Here is an 11665-nt window from a genome sequence, read left to right as displayed (position 1 = left end):
TTAATTGCTACTATTATTTTGAATAATAATTGCAGTCATTGTCTTCTTTCATTTCATTGTGATAAGGCGTAATATATTCATCTTCATAACTTATACTATTTAATTACTCTATTTTTATCCATATAATTCATCTTTATTTGTTTCATGAGGATCCTAACTATGGTTATTCTTTTTATTCTATAGTTTAAATAATGTACCGCTTATATAATTATTGTTCTATTTGATTCATACTTTAACTAAATGAAGAAGACTCTTGAATTATAATTGTCAACAAAAACTCGAAAAAATATATAGTGATTCTGTATTTCTTTTTCCATATACATATTGTGTTATGATTAAAGTCTTAAAAAAGATGTGTATGTTGTTGCATGTTTTTTTCTTTGTTTATTTTTTATGTGTTTTCTCTCTATTAAACTTCTTTAATTTGATTTTCTATAAATTTCTGATGGTTCTAAGTGTATTTTTATTTAGGCTAAAATTAATCTTTTGTGACTATAATGCAAATTGGCTAATTACTATCTAAAGTTCTAAATTTACAGTTTGTTGCTTAGAATAAATTTTAAACATTAAAATAAGATCCCTCATTTGATGTTTCTTGTCACAATTTTAAAATTTTATTTATAATTGTTACATTTTATTATATGCATGTACACGTAGAATTCTAATTATTCTAATGAATATATAAAAATTAGCATGGGACACACGTGCAACGCACGTGTCCTGAAACTAGTTGATTAAAAAAATGAACATGTTTGTTAGATAATTTTCATCATGTTACTATACTTTGTTCTAATCACAATGGTGTTTGAGTAGAATAGAGTGTACATTGACTATTCACGGGGTGCCTGTTACTTTCTACCATTTATATATTAAGGATGGTGACCAAACATTTCTTTCTGTTAATTCAAACTACATAATAAGTCAAAATATTTCTTTTGTTTCATTTATGCGACCTTATTTAACTAATTATAATGATTAAAAGCTTATATAAGTTGACTTGGTGTAAACATTTGGTGCAGATAACTTCTTACTCCTAATTATTTGCTAATGCAACATACTACTTAGCTAATTGCTAATTCAACATATTACTTAGCTAATCACTATTAGTGGAAATCATTATTTATTGAATCGACTTTTCTAAAAGACATTTCAAACTTAATCATAGAGCAATTATTACATTTCTTTCAATCTATGCAAGACAAATGGTACCTTATGGTTGAAGGCAAATTTAAAATAGTCCTTTGAATATACTTCGAGGGATAAGAAGCAATGGTGAAATCAGAAATTTTACTGAAAAATGTTAAAAGTATAAAAAAGTAAATACACGTAACAAAAATTAAAGGAGGGGTGGGGGAATTAACATATAGTATTTATACATAAAATTAAAATTTCAACCTAGTTATAATTTTTTGATGAATGATGTATATTGCAATTGTATGTCACAAAAGGCATAATTTCGTTAATGTCCAAAGTACCCTAACTGAAGGTCAAAAATGTTTAATTGGATATTAGAAAGACTCAAATTGGCCGATAACTCCGGGACTAAAGCGTCATTTTCCCATTTGCTAAACAAAAATGTCACATTTTGTTGGCGTTCTGTATACACAAAAGAGAATTAACCAATCAACACGTTTTTTAATTCCATTTTTCTAAGAAAACTTAGAGTTAATAGTAAATATACACTTAAACTAATTTTTTTCGCGAGTTTCATACTTTAACTATTCATGGTTCTTTTTAATTACTAAACTTTCAACTTTTCATGAATTTCATATCTTAATTATCACTCCTTAAACACACACCCCGATTCTGAATTGGCCTATACACACTTATTGTCAATTGAAAATAAATATTTAGCTAACTCAACATCGAAATATATTTTAATATAAATAGAATGATAGTTTAGATAGTCAAGAAAATAGTGAATAATTAAGATATGAAATACCAATTAAATTTTAACTTTTAAAGCCAAGCAAAATCAGTGTCTTTTGCCAATGCAAGAAAAAAAGGAAAATGAAAAAAAAAAAACATTTCAAATAATTCTAGCCTCCCACTTTCTTTTAACTTTTTCTTGTTCCTTTCCTCATTATTATAAAATATGTGGTAGAATAGATGGTTGAATATTTCTAGTGGCATCAATACTTTTTGCTCCCTCCCTCTTGCAATTTTTTTTTTTTTATAAATACTCAATTCATTATTTTTCAAAAATATTAAATTATAAACTCATAATCCTAAAAATGTCACAACAAATTTAATGATAAAATTTTAAAGATCGGATCTAAAAAGTTCCTATTCTAAATCTGCGATAGACCCGCCCCTCCCCCCTCTCCCCTCTCCGCCCCACCAAACCCCCAAGTGGTACCTTCTCACTCCTATAAATTCATGCTCTGTTTTTGCTCTGTTTTTTTTTAGTACAACAAAACTTCCATTATGTCTCAAAATCTTGAAGATGTGAGTAGTTGGAGCTTCATACAAATCCTCAACAACCCTTCTACCTACCATCATCAACTCGATTATAAAGAAGACGATAATGATAACGTCTACATTCACCCTTCTACGAAGCTATCTTCTCTCGTCATGAGCACGAAAAGCTTGGAGATGTGCACGGAGAGCTTAGGAAACGAGACGGGTTGTTATTTCAACGAAAGCATGGAGGAAAGGGACATTTCTCATGGCGTTCAACGATCAAAATGTCGAGAATTCAAGAAAAGAATTAAAAGGACAGTGAATTTCCCACCTCCGCTGACTTCAATCAGCGGAAATGAGAGGGTTAGAATAAGATCTCACCGTGAAGGTGGTCGTTTAGTGTTAAGAGCTGTAAGCATACATGCTTGCAGCTCTTACTTTAAAGCAGAGCGTGCCAATGGCACGCTCACGCTTTCGTGGCGAAATGATGGTACTAGTAGTAAAGTTGCACAAATGGCTGAAGTTGAAAATGGTGAAGAGGCAAATAGTTGTAGAAAATTAACTAGTGAAATTGGGATACCAAGAAGGTGTAAAGAAAAAAGTGGAAGTAGAATTAAAGGGATTTCAAATTGGGGCCAATTTTGGGTGGCCATTTCCTAAAATACTAGTATATTGTAATGGTGATGTTCGAACCATCTTGCGTGTAATTATTTCTTGTTCTTCTAAGAGAATGTATCTCAACTTTCCATTGGTGGTGAATTACAATTTATTTTGTTTTTTCACTTGATATTCGAAATTTACTTTGAAACTTTTATTAATTTGAATTTACACCGTAAAGAGATCGTATACATCATACCATAAACTTTGTTTATATGATGAATTACAATGATAAGTACAACTTGATTTATGATTATGGAGCGCGCTCATAGTGCAAAATTCAGTTCAAACGTTGTGAAATTTGAGTTGAGAGACTATATACCTCAAAATGCATGTCTCATTTTATTTATACATATTTTTCACAAATATATACAAACTTTGAACCTAAAATTACCAGTTATGTCAAATTTGCAAATCCATTACTGAATTTGTCACTAAATGTATAAAAGGGGTTTTGATTTAAAATATTTGTTTTCTCTATTCGATGTCCAATATCTAAAGACTCAACTAATCTGATTTCATGCACAACAAAACTCATTTTTTAGGATGACACTCCCAATTTCTTTTTATTTTGGTGGAAATGTTACTATATCTCATCAATTTTAAAGGGTCACATTCATCCTATAATTGTTGCATGTGTTAATCATTTGAAAAGGAAAAAAGTTCTTGCCACAACAAGTGGCTACTTCCCTGTCAAAAATTCAGTACTATCTTGACCTATTCATATTATTTGTCTTTTATAATTTTATACATTTTCAAAAAAAGTTATATTCTTTTACTTAATTAATACTCTACTAATTTATATAGCGAGGATGACTTTAAAAAAATATATACATTAAATATTTGAAACAAATTCAGTTTATCAAAACGATTAATATTTAAAATTCTATCACATGCATGAGCAATGATCCATTCACAATATAGGGACATGTTATAACATGTTACTTCTCATTACTTTCGTCCACCTATCGTACCAAAAATATACATGGCGTTAAGATTTTGGCATATCAATATCTTTACTACTAACATAATGGTTAAAGTGATAAAAGAACACTTTTCGATCCACATGAAAAACATAATGATTTAGATATTGTCTCAAAGAAAGCTTGATAAAATAAATATATTTGTGAAGATATGAACTACGAGACTTAAAAAAAAAAGAGAGAACAAAAAGAAACCTAATTATTGGTTGGGTTTATTTGGTCCCAATCACATCAACTTGACAAAGGTGTCCATAGAACAACCTTACCAACAGACAGAAACATACATAGGAAGCAAAATATATATATGTGGATAAGTTTTATGGATGACTAGATTTTATTTAAGTTGTAATAATATGCTAGGTCAAGAAAATTACTAAGAAGAACAAAAAAATAAATTAATATTTTCCTTGGCTAGAATGGATGTTGAAAGAAAAAAAAGAAATTAAAAGCTTGAAAAGAAAGAAACCCAATAAGAATAAGTTTGATTGGTTCCTCATTAGTGTCATAGATTTAATGTTCTCAAAAAGTTGAATTGAATCTTTAATTTTAATTATATATAATTCTCTTCTTGTCCATATATCTAGTCAAATGGTAAAAGTTTGTGTCATTGTCCAAAAATGGATAAGGCACCATATAGTGTTTGGGTTTGAATCAATTAAACCATATTCTTAATATAATGTGATTTTAGCAAATAATTCACATTCATTAAAAATATTATACATTTTAGGCGTAATATGTAGATATATATATTTTAATTTAGTCTTAATTGATAATTAAATACTTCAATTTTTAATATACACATTTAGAGAATTGGGTGTCCACGCGAAGCATAGTGAGGACAAGTTTCAATATTTTAGCTGTCAGTTAAGATCAAGTTGATGTACACTTTTAAAGTTAGAGTGTTTATTGCCAATTAAGGCTAAATTTGAGTATTTGTTTATGTGTTATACATAGTAGATTTAAAGCGATAAATGTATAAAAAAAAGGTGATTAAAGATGATATGATACAACTTCAACTTATTGAAAGTATGTCCTTATATAAAAAATGTTATAAAAGTTGAGCATTGTGATAGAATATTAGCCGGTAGTTGAGTAGAGCCGCATGTCATGTTTGGGAGGGAGGGGACTAGCCTTAGTAATTATTTAGTAACCGCGTAATTTCTTATTCCGCATTATTCATTCCTTTCTATTACTCCATGCATTTGCTTTTTCTATTACTATTTGTTATTATATTTTTTCATTCTACTTCAAAATATTTCTTCTGATCAAGGAGTCAATTGAAATAACACCTCTACCTTATAGAAATAGAAGTAAAATTTGTATATATTCTATTTTGTTCGAACTAGACATGTGAATTATACTGAATATGATATTTTATATAATTAAAATATTTTATGTTTTATGCAATTTATTCTCTTAGAATCTTAGGAGTAGTATTTATGACTTCTATTTGGAATTATATATCTTGTAGTGGCAATACTTTTGTCTTTCTCTATACATATATAATTTTGTCACTTATCAAGAGGCATGAAGGAGTAGGGGGGGGGGGGGGGGGGGGGGGGGGGGGGGGGGGGGGGGGGGGGGGGGGGGGGGGGGGGGGGGGGGGGGGGGGGGGGGGGGGGGGGGGGGGGGGGGGGGGGGGGGGGGGGGGGGGGGGGGGGGGGGGGGGGGGGGGGGGGGGGGGGGGGGGGGGGGGGGGGGGGGGGGGGGGGGGGGGGGGGGGGGGGGGGGGGGGGGGGGGGGGGGGGGGGGGGGGGGGGGGGGGGGGGGGGGGGGGGGGGGGGGGGGGGGGGGGGGGGGGGGGGGGGGGGGGGGGGGGGGGGGGGGGGGGGGGGGGGGGGGGGGGGGGGGGGGGGGGGGGGGGGGGGGGGGGGGGGGGGGGGGGGGGGGGGGGGGGGGGGGGGGGGGGGGGGGGGGGGGGGGGGGGGGGGGGGGGGGGGGGGGGGGGGGGGGGGGGGGGGGGGGGGGGGGGGGGGGGGGGGGGGGGGGGGGGGGGGGGGGGGGGGGGGGGGGGGGGGGGGGGGGGGGGGGGGTGGGGGGGGGGGGGGGGGGGGGGGGGGGGTCATGGTGCCATATGGATACTTAGAAATCCAAACAATTTCTTGTGGTGTGTCTACTTTTGTATTTAATTATAAAAACACTTTTTTATTGCAGTTCATTTCTTCAATAAAGCAAATGACGTATAGCTTTAGTTACACTTGTGGGAAGAAATGAACTTCAATAAAAAAAGGGTTGGTCATTAACCTTTAGTTCCGCTTTTAAATTCAATGAATGTATATTAACTTGAAAACGTTATAAAATCCCCTAAAAGTTCAAATATATAGCATGTTGGGTGTGTCATCATATACATAATTTATCCACTAGCTTTATTATTATTATTATTATTATTTTATATGAATCCATTAACTTTTATATGGTGAGGTGTTAAAGGGACAAGAATACTATGAATGGGACATGAACAAGATTTGCATTAGAGGGAATTCCCATTCCAATTTGACCTTTTTGGTAAGTTTGAGGCTGAGAAATTTTGCAATATATAGAAAAAATTAAATTAAAAAGAAAGAGCAAAAAAATAATATACTTTATAAAGAAATGAGTAAAGGCCATATATTTGTGTTGAATAATTAAACTACATTTAGTTAATTAATTATAATTAAGCATAAAGGGTTTGCTTTTACTTCTATGCAAGTGACTAGTGAGCTTCAAGTGTTTACCTCACACTCAAAGCCACAATAACAACAATAACAATAGCATACCATGGGGCACAGAGTCCGACACAGTAGTGATGAGTTGAAGTGTCTAAATGTGCATCCAAAGTTGGTGTGTTTAGTATATTAATTTGTTACATTATTAAAAACTAAAAAAAAATACAGACTGAAATACGTCACTGTCATGAAACATAGGGAAATCGTATAGATACAGAGTTCCATCTTTAAACTATTACAAATACTCCAATCTAGTTATCAAATATTCCAAGGGAAGAAGAAACAGAAAAGGAATAAGTATAAAGGAAACAACAAAATTGTTGTTTTCCATCAACTTGCAACATAGGGTACAATTTTTTTTTACAATATTTGATATAGGTAAGATTACAACATGGCGCACAGACTCCACTGGTGCGATTACACTAGGAGCAAAAAACAGTTTTACTCAAATTCACTATTTCTTCATTCATCATCATAGATATCATCAAGGGATTTGGAAATTCCATATAGATCTTTTTCACGTGCTCCGGATCCATCATTTGCCTCAGTATGTTCCTCAGGTGAACATGAAATATCCAATCCCATTCCTCTAAGTAAGCCTTCGTAGGACGCAGAGAGATCTTCTGAGGCCAACTGGTGGTACTCAACAAGTTGTCTAAGGCACTGGTTCTCCCTATTCAAGTTTGCATTTTCATTTGCAAACCTGGATTTTTCAGCTAGAAGTGCCTCCATTTGGAGCCTCACCTAAGTAAATTTATAAGATAAACAGAAGGTTAGATACAGACAATTTCGACTAGTAAACAGTTTCGAGTTTCATGGTTCAAGTAGTAAACAAATGAGTGTCACGGTTCAAGCAGTACACAATTTGAGTGTCACAGTTCAAGTAGTATATTTACCATATGATACTGTCAGTTTATAGCAAAGTATATTTCACATTCTATCATGATTCAAGCAGTAAACAATTTGTGTAACGTGCTTCAAGTAGTATATAGTTTGAGTGTCACGCGGTTCAAGTAGTAAGCAATTTGACTGTCACATTCAACTAGTATCACTCTATGTTATCAACCATATGATACTGTCCGTTCATATAGCATAATATATATTTTACATTCTGTCACAGTTCACCACAAAGTACAATTTGAGAGTCACGGTTCAAGCAGTAAACAACTTGAGTGTCACACTTCAAGTAGTAAACAATTTAAGCGTCACGCTTCAAGTAGTAACCAATTTGAGTGTCATGGTTCAAAAATAAACATTTTAAGTGTCACAGTTCAAAGTAATATACATTTTGAGTGTCACTGTTCAAGTAGTATCACTCTATATTATCTACCATATGAAACTGTCAGTTTATACAGCAAAGTAAATTACATTCTGCTATGGTTCAAGTAGTAAACAATTTTACTGTCATGCTTCAAGTAGTAAGCAATTTGTGTGTGACGATTCAAATAGTAAACATTTTGAGTGTCACGCTTCAAGTAGTGTATCACTCAATGTGATATATTATACTGTCAGTTTATACAACTTAAATCTATTTCACATTGCATCGCAGATCAAGTAGTAAACAATTTGAGCGAGGATGTCAAGTATTACCAGGTCGTCTTCTTCTGGTGGTATCCCAGTGTCAAAGCCATCACGAAGCCTTCTATTCTCCTCCTCCAAAAGAGCAGAACGTTCTTGCATAAAGCGCAAGTCTGATCTCATTGATTTCAGTTCTCGAGCTAACGTGGCTGCTTTTGACGCCATGGAAATCGCAAGCTTCACAGAGTTAATAATGTCAAGTTAGCTTGTGAACACAAATGCAAAAGTAACTATAATGTAACACCAACAAAAATAAAATGAGAGAGACGGGTACCAACATTTTTGGCTTTCTTGAACTTCCCAATATGTTTCAAGACCTGCCCATTTTCTTTTTTGGTATCATCATCTTGTTGTGAATCCTCCGAGCATTCGTCCAATTTCCTCTTCAATCCTTTGTTTCCTTCTTCAGTCTCTTCGTTTTCTTCGTCTCCCTCATGTTTACCTTCCTTTGATTGGTTTTCTCGACCTGCCTTCTCCATTGTGCAATGAAGTATATCTGTCAATGTGGGTGGTTTTGCTAGATCCCTTGCTCCCTGTATGAGAAAATTACAGGATGCATGATCAATAACTCCATGTATGCACGGGCAAACACAGTTTCAACTTGTATGCTTTCTTTTTCAACTATATTATGCAGTGCATTTACTCCTAAGTACTCTTCTTAAGCTTCAACTTCTACAAAATATAGTCATTATGACTTATGTACGCCTTGAAACGTTACATTCCAGAAGTGTAAGAGTATCTATGAGCAGCATCTTCTTCTAACCCCATCTAGCAATTATTTATGATTACAACAACACCAACATACCCAGTATAAAGTGGGCTCTGGGAGGGTAGAGTGTACACGGACCTTGCCTCTACCTCGGAGGTAAGAGAGGTTGTTTCCGGTAGACCCTTGATTCAAGGAAAACAATCCAAAGCAAGTCCAGAAAAGGAGTAATGGAAGTGAAAGCATATCAAGACATTCTAAACAGTAACTACAACAAAATAGTAATGCTACGACTGCTAGAATTGATTGATATTAAGACAACACACTACAACACTGATAATCGAAGTACAAGAAACAACAAATAGTAACAGAAACCAAATGACATGAAACTAAAGGAACAATACTAGAATTGACTGATATTTTAGACAACACACTACTACCTACTAATTTACTACCCTACTCCGTGCCCTCCATTTATGATTAACAAACACAAATGCTCATCCAAATTAAGGTACAAAAACTCAGTTTACAAACCAAAAATGCATCCCAACATTTGAAAAAATCATAGATTTAATCCTATATGAGCTTTAATCAAACATTAAAACAAGGGATACCTGAAGGGCATTTTCCAGATTGTCAGATAACAGTGAAAGAGAGGAAGATACTGAATCAAATCCTCTTAGTAAAAGCATAGCATCTTCCTTCATCCTCTTCGATCGATCCTCTGCTCCATCGAGCTGCTACAAACCATTTTACACACAAAATTAAACAAAAATTGAGACCCAAAAACAAATACTACTACTACAACAAACCCAGTATAATCCCACAAGTGGAGTCGGGGAAGGGTAGAGTGTACGCACAACTTACCCCTACCTCATAGGTAGAGAAACTGTTTCTGATAAACTCTCGGCTCAAGTTAAACCAGTCCGTACAAGAAACAACACACAACAACAACAATAACAATAATCGAGGTACAAGGAACAACATATAGTAGCAAAAAGCAAACTACAATAAAGCTACCAAAAATCAAATCTTGAAAAATAATTTAAGCCCAATTTACCTTTTGAGCAGGGTTGTGATTTTCACGATTTTCAAGAAGAGTATCCACCCTACTGCGAAGATTACTCCAGAATCGTTTATCTGATGATGGACTGTAAATTGGTGAAGAACCCATCAAGCTTGATGAACCCTGAAATGGTGGAAAAATTCAATTTTTATAAAAAAACAAATCTAAAGCTGCAATCTTTAATGTTGGGTTTTTAATAAAAAATCTGCTCAAGAAAGTAGAAAAATTGTTTTCGAAAGACGAAAAAAAGACTACAGTAACAACAATCATGAACAACAACATACAATAATCGAGGCTAAAGAATCAACAGAACTTGTCATACCATAAAAACAAATCTAAAGTTGCAATCTTTATTGAATAAAGTACCTTGTTAAGGGAAGCAGGGGATGAAGATTCTACTGAGATTGTCATTTGAGCTTTCTGGATTTGGAGAGAGAGAGAGTTTTAGAGAGAGAAAGTTGAATATGTAACGGCTAGTATTGGAGGAGCTGATGAGGTTGTCTTTAAATAGGAGAGTATACAGACACCAACGTTATAAATAGCACAAAGTTGTCTTGCCTTTGCATTTATTGACGACTTGTTTTGTAAGGGTTGTTTTGGTATTTGTATTTGAGTCCGATTAGTTTAGATTCGTGCCAGAGGTTCTTCCATACTCAAAACTCGAATTCGAGACTTATGGTTAAAGAAGAAGCAACACAATTACATGTGCTACATTCTTTATATATGTTTAGTATAGATTTATACCGTCAATCAAACATGATATAAATCTAAGTATTAATTTTAGTCTTTAGACATTGCACCTTATCTCGTTTAACATGAGATTATTTTATCCCATTTTTTATATGAGATAAACTAGACACTTTAACTACATGTTTGTTCTAATTCAACTTGAATTTAAGGTTTTGCGTGTGTTTTAAGTGTTTATTACGTAAATAAATTAAAAATAACATGATAACATATCTAATGTAATGTTACGAGTGGAGTCTGAGAATAGAATATACACATAACTTACCTTTATCTTTATGAGTTAGAGATGCTATTTACGATAGATAATAGCAAGACAAGATAACAAAGTACAAAACAAATGTAGAAAAAGAATAATAGAATACATCCAAGAAAATGAAGCTAAACAATTATGAAACCACTTAAAATATGTCCGCCCATGTCAGTCTTTATAAGTCGTGACACCTCTAATCTATTTTAATTGAGACTGATGGTATAATTAAAGAAAATATTTTTTCATCATTATCTATTTATCTTAGTAAAAAATGTTCCTTTCCTAGTAAATCTTTAGCACTTCTCTAAAAAAAATATATTCTCTATCAAACTTTATATGACATTTTGCTTTTCAAAAGTTAAATAAGAAATTTTTTAATGCGATTTAATTTTTTAAAAATATATAAATTAGTATTTCAATTCTTTTTAAAGATTATATTTCCAAAATATATGATAAAAATTAAAAAATCTGAATCTTGAAATTCTTATGTCAAATAAATTGGAACAAATATTATTAACCTTATTTAAGTGTATATAATTGGAACAAATCAATATAGCCCCCCCCCTCCCC

At 34.1% G+C, this 11665-nt stretch overlaps 2 protein-coding genes across 3 annotated transcripts; one reads left to right on the top strand and one right to left on the bottom strand.

Annotated features, from left to right (window-relative positions):
• Window positions 1–2427: 2427 nt before the first annotated feature.
• On the top strand, window positions 2428–3099 carry LOC102599844 (protein FANTASTIC FOUR 3-like). Its single transcript, XM_006355787.2, has one exon. It carries the CDS (start codon window positions 2428–2430, stop codon window positions 3061–3063), a length of 636 nt encoding a protein of 211 aa, XP_006355849.1. The 3' UTR covers window positions 3064–3099.
• A 3834-nt stretch (window positions 3100–6933) lies between these two features.
• LOC102581664 (uncharacterized) lies at window positions 6934–10610 on the bottom strand. 2 transcript variants are annotated; one of them, XM_006355733.2, is made up of 6 exons: window positions 10465–10610; window positions 10093–10221; window positions 9647–9772; window positions 8605–8859; window positions 8339–8503; window positions 6934–7492 (listed from the first exon to the last, which is right to left on the bottom strand). In XM_006355733.2, the coding sequence occupies exons 1-6, from the start codon at window positions 10507–10509 to the stop codon at window positions 7211–7213; spliced, it is 1002 nt and encodes a 333-aa protein (XP_006355795.1). In that variant the 5' UTR covers window positions 10510–10610; the 3' UTR covers window positions 6934–7210. The 2 variants fall into 2 exon arrangements, with proteins under 2 accessions (XP_006355795.1, XP_006355796.1); XM_006355734.2 differs by having other exon boundaries at window positions 9647–9769.
• Window positions 10611–11665: the final 1055 nt, after the last annotated feature.

This window comes from Solanum tuberosum, unplaced genomic scaffold (assembly GCF_000226075.1).
Source record: "Solanum tuberosum cultivar DM 1-3 516 R44 unplaced genomic scaffold, SolTub_3.0 scf00208, whole genome shotgun sequence".
NCBI lineage: Eukaryota > Viridiplantae > Streptophyta > Magnoliopsida > Solanales > Solanaceae > Solanum > Solanum tuberosum.
This window is presented reverse-complemented; position numbering and strand designations above follow the sequence as displayed.